Source organism: Canis lupus, chromosome 32 (genome assembly GCF_003254725.2).
Source record: "Canis lupus dingo isolate Sandy chromosome 32, ASM325472v2, whole genome shotgun sequence".
Taxonomy (NCBI): domain Eukaryota; kingdom Metazoa; phylum Chordata; class Mammalia; order Carnivora; family Canidae; genus Canis; species Canis lupus.
Genome location: NC_064274.1, coordinates 23,743,016 through 23,770,759, shown reverse-complemented (window position 1 = coordinate 23,770,759; position 27,744 = coordinate 23,743,016). Strand labels below are relative to the sequence as shown.

Sequence of the window (27,744 nt, the reverse complement as noted above, 5' to 3'; positions counted from 1 at the left end):
TCCTGCCACGCTACCAAATTGCTGTATGAGTTCTAGCAATCTTGGGGTGGAGTCTTTTGGGTTTTCTATGTAGAGTATCATGTCATTGGCAAAGAGGGAGAGTTTGACTTCTTCTTTGCCAATTTGAATGCCTTTTATTTCTTTTTGTTGTCTGATTGCTGAGGTTAGGACTTCTAGGACTATGTTGAATAGCAGTGGTGAGAGTGGACATCCCTGTCTTGTTCCTGATCTTAGGGGAAAGGCTCCCAGTGCTTCCCCATTGAGAATGATATTTGCTTCGGGCTTTTCATAGATGGCTTTTAAGATGTTGAGGAATGTTCCTTCTATCTGTACACTCTGAAGAGTTTTGATCAGGAATGGATGCTTTATTTTGTCAAATGCTTTCTCTGCATCTATTGAGAGGATCAGATGGTTTCTTGTTTTTTCTCTTGCTGATATGATGAATCACATTGACTGTTTTACAAGTGTTGAACCAGCCTTGCATCCTGGGGATAAATCCTACTTGGTCATGGTGAATAATCTTCTTAACGTATTGTTGTATCCTATTGGCTAGTATCTTATTGAGAATTTTTGCATCCATGTTCATCAGGGATATCGGTCTATAATTTTCCTTTTTGGTGGGGTCTTTGTCTGATTTTGGAATTAAGGTGATGCTGGCCTCATAGAACGAATTTGGAAGTACTCCATCTCTTTCTATCTTTCCGAATTGCTTTAGTAGAATAGGTATGGTTTCTTCTTTAAACGTTTGATAGAATTCCCCTGGGGAGCCATCTGGCCCTGGACTTTTGTGTCTTGGGAGCTTTTTGATGACTGTTTCAATTTCCCCCCTGGTTATTGGACCTAGGCAACTTTTTAGCACTCACCCACCAGTTAGTGTAGATCTATATCTCAGTCATTTCTTTTACACTACACCTAAAAGTTCTGCCCATGTGGAGAATTTTCCTTTAAGTTCCTTTAAGTATTTTAAGTTCATTGTGAGTACAGTTGTATAGCTAGCTGGAGCTGGCACGCTTACTGATGTCTCCACAGTTGACTGGCTTTAGGGAATACTCACGAAACCTTATTGTTGTTGAGGGAAAAGAAATGAAGCATTAGGTTCAGATACTATGGAAGTCTGAATCATCTGCCATTGCGATTTGCTTGTGTTTTCTAAAGCTGGTGTGAGTCTGTTCATTATATATAATTTAATAAAGGAATGCTGGTGTGAACAGCTGATTTTATGACTTGCTGGCCCAGATAACATCCAGTTCATGTTAGGCATGATGCCATGGCCACTTAATATCCCATGGGCACAAGATAAGTCTCTATAAGGACCCAGGAACAAGCAAGGCATGCCTTGAAAAAAGGAATAGTTAGTGGCAAAAGAGGAAATGGCTTTATTTTAACACCTTGGGGTTTGTACTGTGATTCTCTGATCAGGACTTGCTGAAGGTTTCTTTCAGCATCTCTGTCTGCCATAGACTCTTCTAATTCCACTGGGTCTGCTGGGTCATAAGAACCAAATGACAGGAAGGTTTGCAACATAGCCCAGACCTTGTAGAGCCTTTTCATGTTCTGGGCACTACTAAAAATTGCAGACCACTTATGAGTGACCAATATGCCATTTCCCCATACTTAAAATATATCTTAAAATATATGAAAAACCCAATTAAATTCCATTTGGGGGCTGCTTGTTATGGCCACTTCTAATACCAATGATTACATCATTTAGGATCCCAATAGAAAGCAGATGGAATGCTCAGAATAACTTAAGGAAAATATATGTATAAGGTGTGAGTGGGGTGTAAGAAGACCACAGGAACCAGTAATTGCAAGTTTTTGCCACTCCTGCCTGGACCCAAAAGGGTGGAGGGGAGAGAACAGTTACTAGAATCTGCAAAGAGAGTTGTCTTGAGATGAGCTGTGGCCTTCATCTGAAGGTCATAGACAGCCTTAGATGACTACACAAATGGGTATCAAAGAAATCAATACCTTGAATTCTCCCTCCTTTATCCTCTGAACTCCCTCTAGAGATTCCCCAGTGGTCAATCTCAAATGAGAACTAGAGGACAAAGAGCCTGCAGAGGTGGCTCATTCAGGACAGTAGAGTGAGAGAGTAGAGAGTTATTCTGGAAGGTTAGATAAGAGCTATTTATCACAGGTCTGGAGCTTGAATCCTGGCTGTTCCTTTCTGGATTATGAATTCTAGCAAGATGGAGAGTCTCTGATTTATGTTTCTGTCCTCAGTTCTTAGCACAGTTCCTGCCTACTATATAAAATAGGTGTTCAGTAAATAATTAAGTAGCCTAATCCCAATAGCTCCCATATGACTTTGAGCTAGCCATTTATATTCTTAGATTGTCATTTTCATCATCTTTAAAATAAGGATGCCAGTATCTGTTCTGTTTCACTCATGAGGATGTTGTAAAGGTCAAAAGAAAATGAGGACACTAACATATGCAAGTGCTTTGTAAACTGTGAAGTGCTGAGTATGCAAGACATTACTTTACATCTTTGAGATTCATTTTCTCCCATACCCAGTCAACTATCTGATTCATATAAACTTACCATGTCAGATTTCAATCTTCTCACAGTAGGTTTTACTTTCTCACTAATTAATCTCTTAGCTTTCATATACCTTGGACTCTTGTAGTTGAAAGTTCTATGGTTTTCTTCAAGAGTATATTTATGCTCAAGCTCAAGCACTTTTGTTGAGTTTTCCTTTTTTTTTTTTTTTTTTTTGGTTAACAAGTCTCTGAACACTCACTTTTCTAAAGCTCTTTTTTTGGGGGGTAGATTTTTCTCCCTTTTAAAAAAAATAATCTTAATCAATGTGCTCCTAAATATATTCAAGGATCATATGTGAGGAATCTCTTGTCTTGCACACTTGTAGGCAGTTTTTGTTTTCTTTCCTGTAATAAATCCATGTTCATCTGTACTGTTAGGTAAAGTGATCTGTGGGAGATGGTAATAAACATTCATGGAGTACTTGGTGGCTTATAAAAATCTCATTTCATCATCACAACAATCTCTCTCATGAAATCAGTAATATATTCTCCATCCTACAGATAAGGAATTTGAAGTTAGATTTAAAGTGATTTTTTTTAAGGACTTTATTTTTTAAAGAACAGTTTTCAGCTCACAGAAAAATTGAAAAGAAAGTATAGAGATTTTCCATAGACTGTCTGCCTCCACACATGCATAGCCTTCCCTGTTATCAGCATCCCCTGTCAGGTCAGGACATTTGTTGCAATTGATGAACCTACACTTACACATGATAACCACCCAAAGTCCATAGTTGGCAGGTGACTCTTGATATTGTATATTCCATGGGTTTGGAAAAATGTGTGATGACATATATTCATCAATGTAGTATCATGTAGAATATTTTCACTGCCCTAAAAATTCTATGCTCTGCCTATTCAACCCTCTTCTTCCCCCAATCCCTGGCAACCACTGATCTTATTGTCTCCATAGTTGTGCCTTTTCCATACTGTCAGATAGCTGGAATCATACAGCAGGTAGCCTTTACAGATTTGCTCCTTTCACTTAGTATTATGCATTTAAGATTCCTTATGTCTTTTCACAACTTAATACCTCATTTTTTTGGGGGGAGGTGTTAATATTACATGCACTACAGTCTATTCATTCATCTACTGAAGGATATTTTAGTTGCTTCCAAGTTCTAGCAGTTAGGAATAATGCTGCTATAAATATCTGTGTGCAAGATTTTTTGTAGACATAAGTTTTTAACTTCTTTGAAAGATATGAAGGAACATGATTGTTGGATCATTTGGAAAGTGTGCTTAATTTTATAAGAAACTGCCAAGCTGTCTTCCAAAGTAGCTGCACATCATGTCTAATGTACCATTAAACATAAGTTTTTAACTTCTTTGAGAGATACCAAGGAACACGATTGTTGGATCATATGGCAAGAGTATGTTTAGTTTAATATGAAATTACTTAGTTATCTTTCAAAGTAGCTGTACCATTCTGCAATCCCATCAGTAATGAATGAGAGTTCCCGTTGTTCCACATCCTTGCTAGTATTTGATGTTATCAGTGTTCCAGATTTTGGTGATCTTCATAGGTATACAGTGGTGTCTAATTTTTGTTTTAATTTGTATTTTCCTATGATATATGCTGTGGAGCATCTTTTCATATGCTTATTTGCTATCTGTATTTTCTTTGGTAAATTGTCTGGTAAGGTCTTTGGTCCATTTTAAAATCATGTTTTTTTTTCTTATTGTTTAGTTTAAAGAGTTATTTGTATATTGTAATAGTTCTCTATCAGATGTATCTTTTGCAAGTATTTTCTCTCAGTCTGTGGCTTGTCTTCTCATTCTGTTGACATTGTCTTTGGAAGAGCAGAAGTTTTTAATTTTAATGAAGTTAAGGTTGTCAATTATTTCTTTTATGTGTTGTGCTTTTGGTGTATCTAAAAATTCATCACCCTATTCAAGGTTGTCTACGTTTTCTTCTATGTTATTTTCAAAGAGTTTTATAGTTTTAACTTTGCATTTAGGTCTGTGACCCATTTTGAGTTAATTTTTTGTGAAGGGCTAAGATGTTAAGAGCCTTGCTGATGATTATACAGTAGTTGCTATCAGAGCCAAGCTAGAACTTGGTTCTCCTGGGCTTCAGACCTAAGTTCTTTTCACTAGATTAAGTTGCCTCATCATGGCTGAGGTTAGAAATAGCCTAAAAAAAAAAAAGAAAAGAAATATCCTCAAGTGTACAGAAGCAAGCAAGCAAGCAATGACAACAGCAAACAAAAATAAAGGAGAGAGAAGAATACTCACTAACTTAACTAGAGGGATTTAAATTTAGTGTTTTCTTTGCTCAGTGGCTCAGTACCAGGTAGATTAAAAACAACTCCTTTGTGAATGTCTGTCTACTTATGTTTGTTACAAAAGTATTAAAAATGTATGGCTGTTAACCTATCCAACAGTGTCATTTGACACATAAACTTACAGAGCATAAGAAATATAGTTAATAATATCTGTACTTAGAGGTAAGAGAATCATGACTGATGTATTAATTTAATTTCTTTTTCAGAATTAAAGGAGTTTGTATACAGACTGTATGTAATATCAGGTAGTCAAGATTTGATCTTTTAATCTTTTCTGTAAATCCTCACAAGTAAATAAAGACATTATAACTATTTGTTTAGGTAAACCAAGTTGGAAGACGAAAACAAATGATCTTATTAAGTGTCTCTTGGCAGTAAGTTTTCGCAAAGCCAAGGTCTCTTCTACCGCTTTTCTCATGACCACTTTTGTTTCTTCTTTGGGAGCTATTGCTTCTGGCTCTGGGGCATCTCTTACCCAAGTCACCCATATGACCAAATTATGATTGTTTATTATGTTGCCCATTTAAGATGTATCAATTGTTAAATTAATTAAATAATGAGGCCATTAGGCTGGGGTGGCTCTAATGCCTTGGCAGCCTATATAAAGAAACCAAAATCTAAACCTGTAAATGTCTCAAGGCTATGAAATTGAAACCTAAAGACAATTGGTCACAAAAAGCCAACTGGGCTTTAAGTTAGAGCCAATCAATAATTTTCTTTCTTTGTTTCTGCCTTTTCTCTGTGAAAGTCTCTCCTTGAGCGCTCCTAACCACATCCGGTTTGACACTGCCCAATTTGAATCAATTTTTGTTCAAATAAATCTCCTAAAGTTTTAAATTTACCTCAGTTCATCCTTTAACACTGTAAAGTAAAAACACCACATTTGAAGACCAGATGGAATTCTTATGCTGCTGAGATTTACCTTTAAAATAAAAGAAAATTGAACACTTATTCCAACATTGCTTCAAGTGTTGAGAAGGGGGTATTCTCCTTGTGAATTGCCTTAAGAGCCTATTTCAACAAGAAGTGTCTCCTCACCCCCATAAATTCAGAGTAGGAAAACAGTTAGTAAAAATTGTCCACTTATTCCTTTTTCATCCCTGAGTAAGTTCACCAACATTTTGTAGTTTCCTCAACTCTAAAATGATAACAGTAATCCTTAATTCACAGAGTTGTTCTAAAGGAATTAAATATCTCAAGTGCTTAGAGCAATGCCTGCACATGATAGATACTATATGCCTTTATTTTGTCTCTTTCTGCTACTACTACACCACTGCTGCTACAAGTAACAATCCCTCCTCCTTCCATGTTAATTTAAGAATTTAGTGGCTCCAAATGACTTTTGGCTGTGTCTACAAACAAAAACATTCCCCAAGGATGAAGATTTGCCACTAATGACACAGTGAAAAGATGTATTGCAGGATCTAGTTAGTTCTGAAAGAGCAGTCCCCAAAGCAACTGAAGCGACATTGGGATAAATCTAAAACCTCTCAGATGATGACTTGGAAGGCAGCCCTTCTCGGCCGGATGTATACTGAACATTTTAAAAATAGTCAGTCATATACTTTACATCTTGTTTCTCCAATATAAATATACTTCTGGAAGATAGAAGTTGTATTTTCCACTTCTGTGCACTCCCCATAGCATCCAGCACAGTGTTTTACAAATTTCAGATGCTCAATAAATATGTTGATTAGCTGTTGAGGTAGAGTCGAGGGGAGGAGAATTAGGAATAAAATGTTCTCCAGTTAATTGCAAATTGCTTCCCTACTTAAAAATAAATTTGCATTTTATCATCTTTTTCTACAGTTTCTGGAAAATGCTTTAGTTGGCATTTGGTATTTGATTTTATACCATTTTGTAAATTTTATGGAAATCTAAATTTTTATAAGGGATTTTCTGTTTTTATTATTGTTTCAAAATAGAAAGAGGTGTTAGTGCAAAGGCAGGCCTGTTCCAATCACAGTTCATGAAATTTGTTAAGAGAATCATGGAAATTTAGAGCTTATAGGGAACACATTGTTACAGCTTAATTATCCGACACATTACTTGGAACACAATGGAAACTTAATAAGTCATTAAAAAATAAATGAATTATTTAGCACATTATCTTCATTTCTTCATAATTGAAGAAACTGAGACCCAGATAACCTACTCAGATGACATAGGAGGGATTACAGTAAATGTTCTTTATGTCATTGTGCTTGATTATTTATTTATTTATTTATTTATTTATTTATTTATTTATTTATTTATTTATGAGATACAGAGAGAGGCAGAGACATAGGCAAAGGTGGAAGCAGGGTCCTCACAGGGAGCCTGATGTGGGACTCGATCCCAGACCTGGGATCACACCCTGAGCCAAAGGCAGACACTCAACTGTTGAGCCACCCAGGTGTCCCTGTTATTGTGTTTTAAATTTGGATTTCACATGTACATTGTAACATGGAAAATGACTTTAAATTTAGTCTTTGAAAAAATTCCTTCGTTTTAATGTATGCAAATGAATCAGATTCTTAGGGTAGTACTGTTACTTTTTAGGAAGGTGATAGTAAGTATTTTTCATATAAATCAAAAGGATTTTTTTTAATTTTTATTTATTTATGATAGTCACACAGAGAGAGAGAGAAAGAGAGGCAGAGACATAGGCAGAGGGAGAAGCAGGCTCCATGCACCGGGAGCCCGACGTGGGATTCGATCCCGGGTCTCCAGGATCGCGCCCCGGGCCAAAGGCAGGCGCTAAACCGCTGTGCCACCCAGGGATCCCTCAAAAGGATTTTAAAAGAGGAACTAGAGTAAAATGTCTTTTGAATGGCTTGTTCAAAGCCTGTCAACCTATTCATTTCTTTTCTCCCTACCATAAATTTTTGTTGTTTTTGTGTTCGTTGTTGTTTTATTGTTATAAATAATTAGGAGTTCTTAACCACTATGAAAGATTCTCTGTTGGAACCATTGGTCTTTTTTAATATATATCTCCTACTTCTGTGTATCTGTTCATTGAAAATCTACCTCTTAGACTTTCAAGAAATGTCGGTTATTGGGGTGCCTGGGTGGCTCAGTGGTTTTGGCATAGGATTCTTGATTTCTGCTCAGGTAATGATTTCCTGGTAGTGAGATCGAGCCCCATGTCAGGATCTGGGTCTGGATCCTGCTTGAGATTCTCTCTCTCTGCTCCTCCCCTCAGCTCACGCAAAGACACTCTCAAGAAAAAAAAAATGTTATTTTGTTGGTTGATTTTCTCTTATTTTACAGGATGGAAAAATGGAGTCAAGTTCATGTACCTGTTTGAAGGGACCCAAACTGTCCAAAATAGGGACAATTGCCTGGATGATAACGCTCAGTGATGCCCTCCACAATTTCATCGATGGCCTGGCGATTGGGGCTTCCTGCACCTTGTCTCTTCTTCAGGGACTCAGTACTTCTATAGCAATTCTGTGTGAAGAATTTCCTCATGAGTTAGGTAAGAGGCTCTGTTCACACAGTAGAAGTCAGTCACTTCTTGGTTTTGGTGGAGTGAGACATTTTAGGCGGCGCACTCTTAAAAATACCATTGGTGCATCACAATGAAGGAGCCCCTGTTGGACATTGATGCTTGTCTTTCCTCATCCAAAAAATAGCAAAAACTACTCACTTGATACTTTTTTCTTTTTCTAGGGGACTTTGTGATCCTACTCAGTGCAGGAATGAGCACTCGGCAAGCTCTGTTATTCAATTTCCTTTCGGCATGTTCCTGCTACGTTGGGCTAGCTTTTGGCATTTTGGTGGGCAACAATTTTGCTCCAAATATTATATTTGCCCTTGCTGGGGGCATGTTCCTCTATATTTCTCTGGCAGATATGGTAAGAAATTTTAATATTTTATTTTAATTTAAAATTTAGAAATAAACATCTGTGTTATGAGCTAAGGGTAAACTTCCACTTTCATATGTGAAAATTCTGTTGTAATTTAAAACATTCCTGGTTCAAGAGATAACTCTTCTTGTACTAACAGTAATTCCAAAGTAGATTCTCACTGATCTTTTGATCTATGATCTTATTGATAAAAAAATGAAATGATTTACTTTTGCTGAAGTAGAGATATTTTCATAGGTTTTTTGCCTAGTGGGAGGTAAACCTTGCATTCTACTATAGTGTGTCCGCATGGGACCTTACCCCCTCTTTTGTGAGGATGTCACATCTAGAAAGGGATAACTTGTTAAATAGCATTTTGTTATTTCAAAGTTCTTTAAAATTTTTATAAAAAATTTATTTGAGAGCAAGAGTGTGTGTGCGCGAATGTGAATGGGGGAGGGGCAGAGGGAGAAGCAGAGTCCCCACCCAGCAGAAAGCCAGAAGTGGGCCTGGATCCCAGGATGCTGGGACCATGACCTGAGCCAAAGGCAGACACTTAACCCACTGAGCCACCCTAGTGGCCTGTTATTTCAAAGTTCTGAACAGTGAGAGCCTTTTGGGCTAAACTAGGGCTGGTAAATTGAACTAACAACATTGACTTGGGTTGGTATGTATTTGTATCTATGTTTATGTCTGTGCTGTGTCTATGTCTTTATGTCACTATGTATATGTGTGTGTGTGTAAGAGAGAATATCAGTGTTTCTGTGCGTTTTCAAATGAATCATGGACAGCTTTCTACAAAATGAAAATGTGCCACATATATGTAAATCAAGGAACATTTCCTTTGCATTTGGAACTGAATAAGTACTACATACATAATTTAATAAGTTAACTTCTTTCAAATGCATTCTTAGCTCCAAATGATAACTGTCTAGCTCTGGTCTTAGCTCTTTGCAAGCCCTTATCAGAGCAAGCACTTCATCTCTTGGCACTGTCACTGCATTTATATTTTTCTTCACAGAACTAATGTCTCATACTGTATCTATGCTAGGGCATCACTCGTTTCTCTGTTATAAGAATGGAATCTATTAGAATTGTTCAGTTTAAGGAAATAATACTAATAAATGATGCCTTATGTCCTTATAGCAGTTTTGGTTTTTTTTTCAGAATAGTTTCATAACTTTCACTCACTTTATCCTGCTAATGAGTTTCTTAAATCAGGCACATGGATTGACTGGATTCTGGAGACATCTTGAATGCTTTGGTACAATGTGCCATTGTATATGTAGCAAATCATTTTGGAATATGTTTTAAAAAGCTGGCATCGGGCAGCCCTGGTGGCTCAGCGGTTTAGTGCCGCCTTCAGCCCAGGGCCTGAGACCCAGGATGGAGTCCCATGTCGGGCTCCCTGCATGGAGCCTGCTTCTCCCTCTGCCTGTGTCTCTGCCTCTCTCTCTCTCTCTCTCTTTCTCTGTCTCTCATGAATAAATAAATAAAATCTTTAAAAAAAATAAAAAGCTGGCATTTACAGATCTTATGCAGCTTTTTTAGTAGAGTATATTTGCTGAGTGAGGGTAGATTTTAAGTACAGAACTTGGAGTTTTAATTGCTTTCACTATAATGAGATTGTTATAACCTTCAATTCTAGAATAGCACATAAAAACTGTAAGATTTTGTGAGGGGTAGTGCAAGTAGAAGGAAACAAATTGAAGAGAACAGAAATTAAGTATATAGTGATTTCTAAAAATTTACTTAATCAGCTACTATAGATTGACATTTCTGTGCCTGGCCTGGAATTTGTAAGGCAGTTGAGACACTGGAGTGAGGAAAGGAGCCACGGTCTCTGCATCTGGGGGGCATTCTGTCTTTAAAGAGAGGAAACTGGAAATTCAATGAACAAAGTCACACACCATGACTAAATAAATACAAGTAAAAAAAAAAAATCTGTGAGCTAAGAGGAAAAGCAATATATGTGGTGAGACATGATATTAGGGGGATTTATTATAAATTAGGAGGGGCTCAGGGAAGCCTTGCTAGAAAGTATGATTTAAACTGAAACCTCAAGGGTGTAGCTCACTGGAAAATTGGAGGGGGAAGAGTTCAGAGAGCAGTTTGGGTGGGTGTGAAGATTGTGACAGGGGAAAGTAGGTGGGTACATCTGAGGTCCTGAAAGAATGGTGTGGATGGAGCATAGAGAGTAAGGGGGGGCTGAGAGAGAGAGAGAGCCAGATGGACAAAGGAAAACAGGACCATTAAAATGAGGTAAGTACCATCCCACTGATTCACTCTCTTAGGGAACACTATTTCCATACTTTTATTCCTGTTAGTGTCTGATAGGGCTAGATGTCCCTTTTATGCTATCTCTACTAAAGCTTAAACGTCTGAATTAAATCCTCACCCCCCTCCGCGAAAAATCTCTAGGCCACTGTTTTACATTTTACCACCAGATGGCAACAGTTATCTAACAATCTCTCTCTCTCTTTCCCAGTTTCCAGAGATGAACGATATGCTGAGAGAAAAGATAACTGGAAGAAAAACCGATTTTACTTACTTCATGATTCAGAATGCTGGAATGTTAACTGGATTCACAGCCATTCTTCTCATTACCTTGTATGCAGGAGAAATTGAATTGGAGTAACAGCAAATGAAAGATGGTGTTTTTAATGAAGGCATTTAATAAATAAAAACATCTCCAAAGGGATTTTTAAGCTGATCCTATTTAGTTAAAAGATAATTTTATTTTCAACTGTAGGTCAAGAAAACTGATTATTGGTTTTAGATCTGTGAAGTAAGCCATTGTTTGTTGTTAAAAATGCTTCAAAGGGTTTTCAGTTCCAGTCTGAGAAAGGCTGGTATAGGTGATCTTTGGTCAATACCCACTTCTTCATGTGTCATGCATTCTACAATCATTTAGACACCCAGACCCAGAGATGAATACAGCTAGGCTGTATAAGCCTTTAAACCTCTGTGGCAGGCTCAAAAGCTCAGGCAGTTTCAGAGTGGTTTTCTTTTGGCCAATTTGTTCCAGTGCTTTCATTAACATGTGGAAGAGAATCGACATGCATATAACACAGATATAAATGATTCCAAGGCCTTAATGAGCCTAGGGAAGAAAGATTGCTCACAGCTTTTCTTTGTTTTATATACCAGTTAGAGACCTGCAGGATTGTTTTAAAACCCATCCTAAAATAATATGAATTCTGAAACCAGTAAAATTTTGTTAGCCCTACTAAGTTCAGACTTGGTCTCACACATCATCTCTAAGTGGGAGCTCTAGTGGATCCTGCACAAATCCGGAATTGCTTTTTTTATGACTTAGGTTGTAATTATACCATAACACCTGGGCCGCTCGGCTTCAGAATACCATGTGTCTGCCTATGAAGGGAAAGACTCCGTGGGTTTGGAGAAAGAAAATGAATGTAATTTTAAGCAATTTACTTTTAAAAATAAACACGATTATTTAGCAGAGGATGTTTTAAATAAATGCAAAATAACAGATGGACTGCTATATCAAGGGCTGATTAACTAGAAGACACATTGCTTATGGGTGATTGAGAGCAATCAGAAAAGACTTCTGTGTTCAATCTACATTTTTCCTGTATGGCATACCTTGAAAAAATTTCCACGTACCATGGTTATGTCTGTACCTATTTTAGGTGATAGGGCCTGTTTGCTCCGTTAGCAGCTATAGAAAGTTGGTCTGCAATTAAACATCCTAACCCCAATTCACACTCCCACGTCACTTCAGGAGAGATGATTGACAGTGAGGAAAGTGATGGATAAAGGGCAACAATGATCTCAGGAATCCCATTTGCTCACAGACCATACAGTGGTGTCACACAGCAATAATGCAGATTAGATCAATATTTAACATATCTGTTAATGTAGATTTCACTTTATGACTGACAATTAAAAAAAAAAAATCTTCTTTGACCAAATAGTAAACACCGCTGAAGCCATCCATTGTCTCCTTCGTTGTTCATTTTAATATGTATCTTTTTGAGTGACTTCCAGGTATTTGGCATTACAGGGAGAGAGATAAGTAGGAAATTGGTGATGTGTTTATTGCAAAGATATTCAGCAAAATAAATACTGTAAAGATTAATCAGCAAACATAGAATCTATTTTTATCATCTAATCTTTTTACATTCAGTCTTAAGAAATAATCTTTACCTTTTTAAAGCACAGATTGTATGTCTGAGTTAAGAAACTATTTACGTGATATTAAAACAAGATAGTTTAACAAACTCTCATTCGGTGTAGATCATTGTGTGTGGGGGCTCTCTGGGTGCTTCATAGTACTCTCTCCACCTGTTGATTTTTTGGTCATTGCCCTCAACTATGAGGAAAACAGAGGTGATAGGACATGAAGGCCCAAAAAGCAAAAAGCAAAAAGAAAATAGCCTCTTATTGGAGGTTATGGTTGTGGGTAGAAGCTAGGATATGGAAAGCCATGATTATACTTAAATTATCCTAGATAACAATTCAAAAAATCAGTTGACATATACTGAGGCATGCATTAAACCAGTTAAATATTCCTTAATTTGAAACTTTAAAGATTCAACTCTGACACACCAAAAATTATTTGAATGCATTACATTTTGTGTTATGTACTTTCATTTTTTTATTATTGAACTTTCACAAAAGCCTACTGATAGCTGGCAGTTTTGTTTTTGTTTTTGTTTTTGTTGTTTTTTTAGCTGGCAGTTTTTTGAGTATTGAATTAGACCCTGTCTTTATCCGTCCAGGCTACCACAGACTGGGGGGCTTAAAAACAACAGAAATTTGTTTCTCACAGTTCGGGAGGCTGGAAGTTCAAGATCAAGGCACTGGCAGATTTACTTCATGGACAGCATCTTTCTTGTTGTGGCAGAAGGGTAAGGGAACTCTCTGGACCCTCTTTTAAAAGCACTAATCCCATTCATGTGGGTTTCACCTAAGGACTTAAGCACCTTCTCTGAATCCCCCCTCTCCTAATATCATAATCTTTGGGGTTAGGATTTCAGCATAAAGACTTGGGGGACATAGCTGGCCCCTATCACCATGCTGACCGCCCCCTGCCCCGCCCCCGAGACCCGAGGCTTACAATGTGTTATTCTTGTGCTCATGGGTCTGCAGGTGAGGTTTGGCTGATATAGCCTGGGCTCTGCTGGGTGGCTCCGCTTCAGGCTGGGGGTCATCTATGTGGAGCCACTATAGTGGGAAGTGCTACAGTCATGTGGTCAAAGGGCACAGGTGAGCAGTTCTAGTACAGAAGAGTGGAGAAATACAGTTTCAACTTACCTAGGTAGTCTCCAGAGACTATTATGTTACCTAGTAAAAAATAACTCTCATATCAATAATAATCCACCCACAGCTTCCAGAATTACTTCGTTTGAACTCTAATATTTATCCTTATTCCTTTTTTAAAAGATTTCATTATTTATTTATTCATGAGAGACACAGAGAGAGGGGCAGAGACGTAGGCAGAGGGAGAAGCAGGCTTCCTGCGGGGAGCCCAATGCCAGACTCAATCCCAGGACCCCAGGGTCATGACCTGAGCCAAAGGCAGGCACTCAACCACTGAGCCACCCAGGCATCACTATCCTTACTCCTTTTATAAGAATATTATTTCCTTTCCTTTACTAGTACGTCATTGTGTGCAATATAGCACTGCTTTACCCCAAGTCAGGATAATTTATTTTTCTTCGGTTTGTGAGTCTCACCCTGCACGTTCATTTCTATGGCAGTTGCTTAGCATAGCCAACACAGAAGTCCAGTTGTATAACCATCCCTCAGTGGCATTTTATAATGATCTTGAGATGCTTGGTAAACCCTGCCATGTCTACAAGGGTTTCTTTAACCAGAGCTCAAATTTTTTAAAAATGAATTAATTGAGAAGAACCAAAACAGCACTAGGAGTTTACCAGATAATTAGCATGAGTGTGTTATCAGAACTAGTTCCTCATGGCCTGTGCCAGGGGAAGAACTGCTGGTCTACTCTCCATGCTCTGATTGGCATTGATTTCCTTTGGGTCTCACTTTAGTTTTTATCAGTGGGCTACCATGATTTCCAGACTTTCTTTGTGTTTGGTCTATTAGAGTTCTTAACCTTGCAATAAATAAGTTCCCTAACATTGATGTTGCTACAGCTGCTTTCTCACTGACACTTTGCCTTCTCCCAGCTGTAGGTTGCAATAGCAGTGTTAGATTGCATTTCCTTTAGCTGCCTTTCTGTGATGACTATGCACAAGGCATGCTCTCATGGCTATTCAACTTCCTATGCTGGAGGCTTCCAGCTTCCCTATGTCTCATAAGCAATGAGTTTACCAGTAAGACTGCAGGCAAGCCAAGGCAACAGGATGAATTAAAAACTTGAATACATGTTCTGTTAATTCTTAAGATGTGCATTTCCCCCCATATTTTAACATTTCCAAATGATATGCTGCTCTCACTGGCAACCAGATGGCATTGTTGAGATAGTTATAGTTGAGTGAAAATGAAAGTCATCTGTTGGGATCTGGTAAGGCCAAGAAAATGCCAGTATCACTGTGTTTAGGATTTGGTGGTATATGATGATAGGCGCCTAAACATGTCAGGTTTACTTTCCTTCTTACAAAAGAATGTTGCTGCAGCAGTGCAGGGCTGGCTGGCATGGCAGTTTCTTAGTCATTGGGAATCCGTTCTGTCATTTGTGGCTTCTGAGTTCAAGATAATTTCATGTTCTTAGATATTTGCTAGAGAAATCCAGTCTTAAAATCTAATTCCACATGGCGGAAGGGAGGAATGGGTAGAAAACAAAAATTCACACCCATCTCTTCATTCCCCATAAAGGAGCTTTCTCAGAAAGAACATACACCAATCTCTACTTACATTCACTGGTCAGAGTTAGTCATATGGCCACACCAACTTGCAGGAGAAGCTGGGAAATGTTGCTTCTAGCTAGATACACTACCACCAATAAAATCAGGGTAATGTTACTAAGAAGAAGTGAAGAATGGAATTGGGTAGACTAGTGGCCCTCTCAGGTATACACAGATTTGTGTCTGGTTCACTGGGGGAACTTATTATTCTAGATGGTTCTGGAATGGGCAGTTCAGGGAACTGCTTCTTTTAGGGATTCTCATGATTACTTTCAGACTAATTCCTTGCCACCTTGACTATTTTAATTATACTGACCCACTTGACCGGTCTTATCTTCAAACAGTATTGTTCATAAACATTTTTACTTCCTTTTATAGTCCCTCTATCTTGGTCTGTTGTGAGTACTACTGTACCTTGAAGACATCTCATGTTTTTTTATAGGATGGTCTAAATTCGAAGGAAACTGAAATAAAACTCTTTTCCTATGGACTTTGATCTTTCTGTTTAAAACTCTTCTGCTCACTAGGCTTATATCCAGAACTATGAAACTAAGTACTATTAGCAGATTTTGGCAGAAATAACATTTAAAAATCATTTATCCCCCAGCTGGATCATCACAGCTATTTAGCATAAGCAAAGCTGAGTCAAAAATGTTATTTTTTTTACCTGATTTTGTAGGTAATTAGATGGGCCACTGGAGACATCAAATCTCAAGGTCATTTAGCTTGCGTGTGCATGGCAAGATTACCAAAGAGTGTTGCTGATGGTAGGGTTTGCATGAGTTAAGCTTTATATGATAGCTTAATTCCTACTGCAGTGATCACATATGTCATCCCCACAATCCTGTAGACCAATCTGTGGTAAAACCCCAGTAAGGCAACAAGTGGAAAATTTATGACCATGTCCATGGTCACCAAAGGGATATTTGATCAGGTGTCATGGGAAAGAAAAATAAAGATATAAAATTATGAGTTACAGGCAAAGTCTCTTAGGAAGATTTCAAGTCAGGAATGGTTCCCTCCCTCAAAAAGCTGAGGAAGTGCATAAAACCTCTCTCATTCTATATTTTGGGGCAGACTCCACCAGCATGCCCTACAGGATCCTCGGTGGGAGCTCGCTGCAGTCAGGATAGACAGGGTGAACTGGTGTCTGACTCCCCCCCAGGAAACAGAGGCTGAGAGTTTCCTGGTAAGTGGCTCTGGAGGTCAAGTGGGGAGAGTTGCTGCTGCATTTGGCTAGACCTTCAGAACTAGAGTTCTTTGGACAAAGGATACATGAATATTTCCTTCACCTACTATGAGCCATGTGGTGGGTAAGAGGTCTGTCTGGTTTGGAACAATTTCAAGTCATGTGTAAGAGGGATACTATTCTGAGGACAGAGAAGGTGAGTACTGGGTGGACTTCCAGAAACTCAAGGACTTAGGTGGTGCAGGTGGAGAACTAGAAAATATCTTTGGGAAGGAGCCTCTCTGAAGCATCCTAAAAGTGTCAGTAAGAGAAAGAAAATTAGCCTTTAGCACCTATCAGTCCAGGTGACATGAAGCCACACTTTGTATCCATCAAATAAGAACTTTCTATGACTCTTTTTCTCTCCCCCATCCAAGCAGGATGGGGGAGAGAAAACTCTGGAGGGGCCAGAAGCCACAATCCGCAAACATGGGGAGTAAAAGAGATAAAAGACGAGGACTTTTTCCCACATGCCTTGTCTTTGAATAAAGATGGAAGTACTGATTGGTATATTGGACTAGATACTTTTTTTTTTTAAAGAGAAATATTTATTTATTTATTTATTTATTTATTTATTTATGAGATTTTATTTATGTATTCATGAGTGACACAGAGAAAGGCAGGGACACAAGCAGAGAGAGAAGCAGACTCCATGCAGGAAGCCCGACGCGGGACTCGATCCTCGGTCTCCAGGATCACACCCTGGGCTGAAGGCGGCGCTAAACCCCTGAGCCACCCGAGCTGCCTGATACTTTCTTTTTTAAAAAAAGATTTATTTATTTATCCATGAGAAACACACACAGAGAGGCAGAGACATAGGCAGAGGGAGAAGCAGGCTCCCTACGGGGACCCTGATGTGGGACTTCATCCCTGAACTTGGGATCACGCCCTGAGCCGAAGGCAGATGCTCAACTGCTGGGTCACCCAGGTGCCCGAAGGTTTTGTTATTTTAAAGAACATATCTGTTTCAAGATTTTAAAGAAAAAAGTTGTTTCAAGCTTCATGTACAATAAGACTTCATTTGGCTCCTTTGTTCTGATTAATTTCTCCTCTTTCCCTCTGATCTACAGTTGGGGGATATGGACTCCTGTCAGTGATAGGACGCTCAACCACTGAGCCACCCAGGCGTCCCTGGACTGGATACTTTCTATAATTGACCTGGGACTATGTGATTGTAGGATTTGTCCCCCCAAGTCCTGTGTCAGAACAGTCATTTTGCTAGCCTCAGTTTCACCCAGGGGTAGAAGGACTGCCCTGGTCCCAGGCCCCAGACCCCAGGCAGGTGGGGAATAAAATCAAAGTTGTTTTTGGTTCACCCTGTGTGAACTGCATGTCAGTATACTGATTATATATGCGTTTTAAAAATTAGTACTCGCAACCATTCTGGGAAATGGGTTCTATTTTTAATAGCAGGCCGAGCTGGAGCTGAGAGCTTGCAGAGGGACATGGTGTCTGGTTGGGTGTATGGTTGGGGTACAGCATGACCGAAGTCCTGCCAGCCACACTGCTGAACTGAACAGTAGGAGAGCCCCTTCCTCCTGGCAGTAACCCCCAGGGCCTTCTCCTGAGAGCTCAGTACGGTGCTCCCTGCGCAGGAGAGGTGTGTAAAGAATTCTGTCCATCTGGGCAGAGCAAGTACGAAGGGTGAATGTGGAGCTGAGGGGTCATAAATTGGTAAGTGGCACGGGGGGTTATGACCCAAATGACATTGCTTTGTGATGATGGAACTTTGTGCATTTGCTATGTTGGGGACATACACTTTTCAACTGTACAGGAAGGAGATCCACTCTCCACACTTCTCTATCCTGCTATTTGTCTCAGAGGACCGACTTGTATGGCCATCAGAGGGCTTAGTCCATGGGGAACTTCAATAGGACATCAGAGGGAGAGAGGAGCATGAGGCTAGGGTATCAATTTCCTTGACTGTCTTTCCACTGGGTTCCCTCAGGTTGTTTGTGTTAGGTAACTTATGGGCAGCTCCTCTCTGGAAAGTCTCCAGAGCAGAGCTTCTTACATTATCCAAAATGAAGGGCTGATTTGTTTTTCTTATTTCCAGTTTGTGGCAGGTTGGTACTTTTGTAAATAAAGTGCAAAAGAATTACCAGAAAAATGAAGTAAAATTTAAAATAAAGAAATAGATAATCCACACTATTTTTATTATTAGATACAAGAGATCTATGATTATTCTATCAAATTGCTATCGAAATTTACTTTTAGTTTCTGGACCTACCTCATGGAACAGCTACTGGGCTAGCACCAGTCTGTGGATTTCCCTCCTTTGCTCCTTTGCTTCTCTCAAACACCCTTCCTGTGCCCTTGGCAGCTGGGATACTCTAAGCCCCAGGTTCACAGAGAAGGGTGGGTCCCTATGTTCCACTTGTATATTTGCAATTAAACCTTTGTTAAATAAATGAACCCACCTCACCTTATCCTACCTTAGGTGGCCTTATTTCTCCTGTTGTGATTCCATTTGTTTCCTGTTGTGATTATGACTGATAAGCAGGAAATGTCTTAGCCCAGAAGAGGAGACGGCTCTGTGAATCAGGGGGGAGAGAGTAAGACACTAAAGTGGGTAAAATAGGAGTAGAGTCAATACAGTTTGACAGCAAACTGAAAATTCATAGGGCTAAAGATGATCAGAAGACATGCATTAAGTGTTCTTAGGTTAACAGGGAAGAATTGACTTAGATTAATTTGTCTGGCTGACTATTCAAACAGAGAATATCTAGGATGTTTTGAGAGATTAGCTGTGAAATGGACTTATTACCCTTCTGACAGATAAATATCTTTTGAAGAGATAAAAAATCCCAACTACCTGTGTGGTGACGCTTCTTAAATGGAAGTATCACTCCTTTTTAAATAAAGACAGATTTCTAGGTAGAGAAGAGTAACTGCATTTCTGTAAACACTTGCTGAATAAGCAGTTTGTGCCTTATGAGGATCTTTCCCCTATAGAGGTATTATATTCCCTCATTGAAAATGTACTGTGAATTATTATGAGGCATATCTGAATGGGAAAAACAGGCAATCCAGAATATAACCAGAGAGCTGAGAGGCTCCTCCTAGTTGCTGCAGACACCTGTAAATACATAATGAGATTCATTATATTTGTTAGCCTTAATGTTATTCTTATAATTAAATGAGGGATGGTCAATGAACTTGGAAACATTGATTTTAGAAATCTTAGAAACTGTTGGGAAGGTACTTCCTATGCATCTTCTGCCTTTCTCCACCTTCATGTTTTGCCTTTCAGTAACAAATCTTTTAATTTGCAAAAACCAAACCTCAGGATTCTGTGCGAGCATTTTATAGATGTCTGTGAGAATACTCGACAGCACTGTCATAACGATCACTTACTATTGAAGGTTAAAGAGGTTTAAGACATTTTATAATGGTGAATATTCAGGGCAACAATTGTGTAAGATCAGGAATGGGCTGCCCTAAAGTCTTGTAGTGGCAAAACCGGTGAAAGAATTAAGAACACTGCCGACAGGGTTGGAGGGATGGGCTTCTGCTTATCTTGATGTCAGCTTTGTTCTTGTCACAGCTTCACTCTTCCTCTTAGAGATGGTTGCTGCCATCCTCAGGGGCTCTGGAGGGCCTGTCAAGCACTGCACCTACACCCCCCCGCCCCCCCACAAGCTACACAGGATGCCCAGGCAAGGCCGGTCATAACCTTTCCATACAACTTCCCACAGTGGAAGCAAAAAGCCAGAGTTCTCACCTTTTGGACATGACTCCGGGGCTGCTGCTGGTCACATCCTTCATATGAAGAGGAGCCTGAGAATATAGGACTGAGGCCTGGAGTGAAGTAGAAGATACAGCTGAAGACTGGGGTAGAGAGTTATTCAGTCCTCAGTGGTTCTCACCTCTGACATCCTTGGTCTATTTCTAATTTTTAAGTGAGTCCTTCAGTTTTGTGAAGGACTTACTCTAATGTCTCCATATGTCCTTTTCTTCTTTTACTTTAGGTAATTTGATTTGAGTTTCTCTTACCTGCAATAGCTTTCAGAGGAACACAGTGGTTCATATTTAGATATTTATTTTAAGCACAGTTTCTAGCTTTTCTAACTCTTGAATTCAGCACATGCTGAGTACTTTTTGGACCTCATTGTCAAATTGTGGGGTGGGCTTCCTATTTGGGGCAGCATATAGCAAAACCTTCATTATGATCCACTAGCGGTAGACTGAAGTCTTTCAAAACATGCAGATAATATCCAATTTATTTTTGTTTCACTTTGGAATATAGAAACATTGCAGGTATTTTAATTTCTGTGTTTTGCTATGTTAGCATATCAGAAGTGATGAGCGTTCCTCAGTAGTGACTGCAACTCTTTGGAACTAAGGGGGGCCTCAGTCTGTAATCTAAATAAGCTGAGGTTCAGAACAGATAATGGTGTTGAAATCATATTCTATGTATAGAACTGTGATTTTTAATAGCAGGAGCAGCATAGCAGAGGGAGTGACTTCTATGCCTTGACAAGCGATGCAAAATCAGACTTTTTAGGTAACTCCAAGGAAGATGTTTTATGTAGGATATGAATCTAGGGCATACTTCATACACCATGTGTTCACAGAAAAATGCAGTTTCTTAGCAACCATCACCTGGTTGTCAAGGTAGTACTTGATTTTTATAGACACTTGGCTTTTTTAGGCACATGCCTCGCTAATACTTAAACCTAATATCCAGGTTAGTATTGGAATAATTACATGTCACTTTCTTCCAAATCTTTAAAAACTAGCCATTCAAACTTTACCTCTTTTTTTTTTTTAAAGGTAAACTAGTGCAGGGAATCATTACAGAGAATGAGAAAAAAATCTGAGCTTATTCTCTTGTGAATGAATGAATTCATTCATTTGTTCAGTACAACATATACTGATGCCAGGCCCAGAGGATACAAGATGAATCAGAGCTCATGTCTGCTCTAGAAGGATTGTGGGAAGATAGTCTTGTAAAAAAACCCCAATGATTCCACAATTCAGGGTATTATGATAGAGGACATGGGCAGTCAGATGAGCAGACACATAGACAAATAATAATTAAGCACAAATGGGGAATTTTTAGGCTGGCATGAGAGTCAGATAAGCAATAATTGACAGAGGAGGTAGCGTTTGACGATCTGACTTTGGCCTTAATGAATAATGTTTGATTCCTTTCTGAACAGACTTTCTCTCCCAAGCCATGGCTGGGAACCAAGAACTTCACTCTGTGACTTCACTTGAGATGGGAAGCCTTTGTAATTAATGATATCAAATGATACATTTAGTATCATCAGAATGATGCTTTTGGCATCATTTATAGTATCATTTATACTTTAACAGTCTGATTGATATCCATAGGTACCAAATGTATATATTTTGGTATATTTGCCCTGCAAAGTACAAATATGTTGGATGGAAGTTGTCCCAGATAGTAGGATAGTATCCACTGGTGCCAAATGTATACCTTTTCATATCATTTACGCTATAGATTATAAATACATTTGAGGTGAGGCACTCCAGATAATATGATTACTATGATCACTACAACAAAAAAGGAAATGTAAACAATTAGATTAATATTAACTAAAAAGAGCCTTTGGCTCAGGTCATTAACCCCGGGGGCCTGGGATCGAGTCCTGCATCAAGCTCCCTATGGGGAATCTGCTTCTCCCTCTCCCTATGTCTCTGCCTCTCTCTCTGTGTCTCTCATGAATAAATAAATAAAATCTTTAAAAAATAAAAAGAGCAGTCTTCTCAGCAATATACATTCTATAATTCCAATTTTTGTTTATATATGCTTAATATAAACAGATAAGAAATATATTCTTTAATACATCAGTAAGGGGGGATCTCTGTGGAATAATGAATGGTTTTAAATTGGTTCTTTGTAAAATATTAACCTTTTTTCTCAACTTCCTTCAATAAGCATGGATATAGCTGTGTTTCAGAAGAAATCTTAGTTGTTGGAATTTGAATCATTCAAAATTTGTCATTTTTAGTACTTTATTTTCTTCTGTGACTATTCTAAAAAAGCTAATAAATGCAATCAGCAAAAATAGAGACTTTCTCACAACTTAGATGACTGGAAAATATAAGTGTGCATCCCTATTACACGTGTAAATATCTCACTATGCTCTTTTTCCTTGTCTACAGTGGAGACAGTAATTTTGCCTCCAATTTCAACCCCTTTACCAGAGATTGGTTAGAGGTAGGCATATCAAACAGTTCTGGCCACCAAGAGAAGACAGTATGTGTCCTGAGACGTTTCTTAAAAGGAGTGAGAAAGAGATAGCTTCTACTTCCTTGGGACATTGGATCTAGATGTGATATTTGGAGCAGCTGTTTTTCCACTGTTATAGATCATATTATGTCTCCTCCCCAACCATGTCCCCCCCAAAATTATGTTGGAATCCTAACACCCAGTGCTTCAGAATGTGATCTTATTTGGAAATAGGATAATTACAGATGTAATTAGTTAAAATGAGGTCCTACTGGAGTAGAGTAGGTTCCTAATCCAGTATGCCTGGTGTTCTTCTAAGAAGGGGAAGTTTGAGTACAGATGTGCATGCAGGAGGACTGCCAGGACAAACTGAAGGCAGAGATTGGGGTGATGCTTCCACAAACCAAGGAATGCCAAAGATCCTCAGCAAACAACTAGAAGCTAGGAGAGGGACGTGGAACATATTTTCCATCATGCCCTTAGAAGGAACCAACCTCATACAGGGTTTGATCTTGGACTTCTAGCCTCAAGAACTGTCAAGACAATACATTTGTGTTGTTTAAGCCACCCTGTCAGTGGTACTTGGTTATGGCAGCCTCGGCAAGCTCATCCTGGGACTCTGAGAGGAAATAACCTGAAAGCCCAGGTGAGTCCTGAAGAAGCAAAGTAGAAAGTAGAAATGTGGTGTGAGGTGACATCCTTAGTGGCTGGATTAACAAACCTTCTCCTTGAGGTCTCCCTTCCTTGGGGCTTCTTGATGTGTGTAATGCCAGTTTTCCTAGTTGTACAAGCTCTTTGAGTTGCTTTCAATTACTAGCAATTAAAGCAAACTGATTCATCCCTCTCTAGTGTTCCCATTTGCAATCCAAATTCTCTTGTCACATGCTGCCCCTGGTCACCCTTCTCTACTTGTCCCCCAGAAGTTTCTCTATATGTCTTATCTCAAGAGGAATCATATATATATTTTTTTGTCCTTCTGTGACTAGATTATTTCACTTCACATAATGTCCTCCAGGTTCATTCCTGTTGTCACATATTGCAGAATTTCCTTCATTTTTTTAAGGCTGAATAATATTCTGCTATATCTATGTAGAATTTTTTTCTTTATTCACTCACCAATGGACATTTAGATCTTTTCCATGTCTTGGCTATTGTGAATAATATACTGCTACGTACATGCAAATGCTAATATCTCTTAAAGATCCTGATTCAATTCTTTTGAATAAACACCCAGAAATGGGATTGCTGAATCATATAGTAGCTCTATTTTTAATTCTTTGAAGCACTCCATACTGTTTTCCACAGTGGCTGCACCATTTTGCATTCCCATCAACAGTATACAGAGATCTGAATCTCTTCTCTACATTCTTGCCAACACTTATGTTTTATTTCTGAATGTTTCCATCTATTTAAAGGCATTTTATCTAGGGGTATCTAAAATAGATACAATCATAGAATTGAAGAAGAGAACTATGATTGTCTGTGCAAGGGGAAGGGGGTAACAGGGAGTTGCTAATCAATGGGAATAAAGTTTCAGCTAAGCAAGAGGAATATATATATTTTAAACTTTATGTATTTATTTATTTAAGAGAGAGAGAGAGAGCACAAGTGGGGCGGGGGAGGAACAGGAAGAAAGGCAGAAGGATAAGCAGACTCCATGCTGAGCACAGACCCCAGCACGGGGCTCCATCTCAGGACCCTGAGATCATGACCTGAGCCATGAAATCAAGAGTTGGTCGCTTCAGTGACTGAGTCACCCAGGCACCCCAAGAGGAATAAGTTTTAGAGATCTGTGGTACAACATTATGCCAATAGTTGACAATACTATATTGTACACTGGAAATTTTGTGAAGAGGGTAAATCTTATATTTAGAATTCTTACAGTAAATTAAAATAAAAATCCAGGAGGAAAAAGAGGCAAATTATTTATTTCTAACCCGAGGTTGCCCTGCTTCTGAAAAACCCAGAAGGAAGGGTGGTATCTTGCTCTTCCCATCAGTAGGAGTCAAGCCCCTTCATGACCAATGCTCTGCTATTTAGATAGCAGCATTCAATGAGAGACTAAACAGACCTGCCTGCTAGGTTTTCATCATTATGCATTCTTTACTTAGTGCTTTAGCGAGTGCTAGATTGTTGCTGGGTAGAAACAAAAGAAGCAATTTCAGGTCTATGCACTTGCTCTCCACTTCCTAGAGTTGGCTCTTGGGCCTAGGCTCTCTAGGCCTGAGGAGACATAGCTATTTTTATACACTGCTTTGATGGAGAGAAGCTTTGGAAAGTTTTGTGGTTGGACATAATCCCCAAGAGGAAAAGAGGGAAGAAAGTGCCTAAGGGGGCAGCCCGGTGGCTCAGTAGTTTAGTGCTGCCTTCGGCCCGGGGTGTGATCCTGGAGAGCCGGGATCAAGTCCCACGTCGGGCTCCCTGCATGGAGCCTGCTTCTCCCTCTGCCTGTCTCTCTCTCTCTCTCTCTCATGAATAAATAAATAAAATCTTAAAAAAAAAGATAAAGTGCCTAAGATCACAAGGCCTGGAAAATCAAAGACGACTTTGAGGTGGGCTATCATCCCTGAAAAGCTGGTCTGTCACATCTCCCCTTCCTGTACAACCCAGGTAGTTGCCAATGCTAGACTTCCCTGCTCAGGTACAGGGGCTGCAGTGTCCACATCCTGCAGGTCCCCTCTGCCTTTTGCTGACAGAATGGGTTCCTATGACTTCTTCATCTTTGCATGGTTTCCTTGTGTCTTTAAGCTGTGAGCTAACTCACACCTCCACAGGAGAATGGGACATGGGTTTTGAGGAAAAAATTGCTCTCATAAGCTATCTAGCCCCTGATTTCTAGATGGCACTCCTTATTAGCTGTCCTGCTTCCATTTGTGTTATGGGTCATGGGCTTGAATGATCTGCTGGCAAAACTATGTTTTTATCCTGAGATGTTGTTGGTGTGTGCTTTCACCTTATTTATTTGTCCATTGAAGAAATGTTAGTAGATTGATATTCAGGAAAAGGTATTTTTGAAGGTGCTATTTTCCTGTTGAAGAGTAAACTAGTGGGAAGAGTCGTCCTTGAATTCTTTGTTTATCAGAGCTGAAAGGAATGATTTGTGAGGTACCTACACAGAACTTGTGAAGGTAAAAAACTTTCTTAAAAAGGACTCAGAGGGTGCAAAGAAACTAGATCATCCTTCAACCTGGTTTTAAAATACAGAACTTGCAATTGCTATTTCAAGTTCAGTACAAAAATAGATAATATCGAGCAGAGAACATTTTATTAAATATAACTCTTGTATTTTTTTAGTGCTGATCTATTGTCAATCAATCAATTAATCAATCAATATTAGCCATTAAGTGCTTCTGCTATTTTAAATGATATTATGCTATTTCTTTCATGTATCATTTACACTACCATTTACTAAGTAGTACTTCTGTTAAAAGTAATTTTCCTTTTGAAATTTCTCCTATGTATGTAATTATAAAAATAAGTTTGGGGGGCATCTGGGTGGTTCAGCGGTTGAGCATCTGCCTTTGGCTCAGGTCATGATCCTGGGGTCCTGGGATTGGGTCCGCATCCAGCTTCCTGCATGGAGCCTGCTTCTCCCTCTGCCTATGTCTCTGCCTCTTTCTCTGTGCCTCTCATAAATAAATAAATAAATAAATAAATAAATAAATAAATAAAATCTTTTAAAAAAGTAAGTTTTGGGGATAAACTATAGAAATGTTTTTTTTGTGTTAAATATTTACTATGAGCTTATTTTCAGCTACTTACACTTTTAGATTTCATCTATGTCACCAAAACCACTTGTTTTTAGTTTATTAATTTTTAAAATTATTTTATTTCTTTAAAAAATATAGAAACAGCAGACTCACTGAATGGGAAAAGATTTTGGAATCAAACAGACCAGACATTTAATCCTACTTCTGATATGTATTTGCTGTGTGAAGTTGGTCATACTTCTGCGAACCTCCGTTTCCTTATCTGTAAAACAGGGCTAATAATTTCTATCTTAGGGTGTTAAGTGGACCATGCATGAAATGTGTCTGGCGAGTGGTGGACACTTACCTCATTATTTTATAAGCCTCTTTATTTTCTGAATATCACTTAGGGAGGGTGAATGGTTTCTATTTCATAGTAACAAGGCCACAGAACTGTTACCATTTATAAAAAATTCTAATTGAAGGTATTTTTAAGATTCCACCATCATGCTAGATTTGCTGTCTTTGAAAGTATATATAGGTAGCAGGAATATTACTAACATTATTTTCAAAGAACATTATTTTCAAATTTTCAAAGAAAATTTCAAACAAAATTTTCATTACTAACATTGTTTTTCTTTGATGATTTCCATTACTTTGTAGTTTGTGGTGGTTTTCAGACACACATTACCCAAAATGCTATGGATTCTTTCCCTTTTCCTGTATTACCTCTGATGGAGGAAATGTGATTGCATGTTACAATTATAATAATAATAACATAGCATAAAGCATAGCACTTTATGCTCTTCATAGTTTTCTTTATTTCATTATTTCATTGTCATATTAACTCTACACAGTACACAGGATAAAGAATATTTGAATGAGGAAATTAAACCCCAGAGAAACTGTGATTTGTCTGAAATTATAAGCAGAATCTAGAATTCAGTGTTAATATCACCTTTGTAAAGATTATTTTTACTGTGTAAAGTACAGTTGGTTCTTAAGATTTTTTGGATCGTGAAATTATTTGAATGTCTGATGAACATGACAGAGACTCTTTCCATATGACAGTGGTATATGATACCACATAATAGAAATAGACGCATATAATGTCTGTAATTC

General features: G+C 38.6%; 1 protein-coding gene across 2 annotated transcripts in view; it reads left to right on the top strand.

Moving 5' to 3' along the window:
- SLC39A8 (solute carrier family 39 member 8) overlaps positions 1 to 12,914 on the top strand; it is a 73,066-nt gene extending 60,152 nt beyond the window's left edge. For both annotated transcript variants that reach the window (XM_035709635.2, XM_049105007.1), the window contains exons 6-8: positions 8,084 to 8,291; positions 8,486 to 8,670; positions 11,150 to 12,914. In XM_035709635.2, coding sequence (XP_035565528.1) covers positions 8,084 to 8,291; positions 8,486 to 8,670; positions 11,150 to 11,299 — 543 coding nt within the window. In that variant the 3' untranslated portion in view covers positions 11,300 to 12,914. The remainder of the gene's footprint in view (positions 1 to 8,083; positions 8,292 to 8,485; positions 8,671 to 11,149) is intronic.
- Positions 12,915 to 27,744: the final 14,830 nt, after the last annotated feature.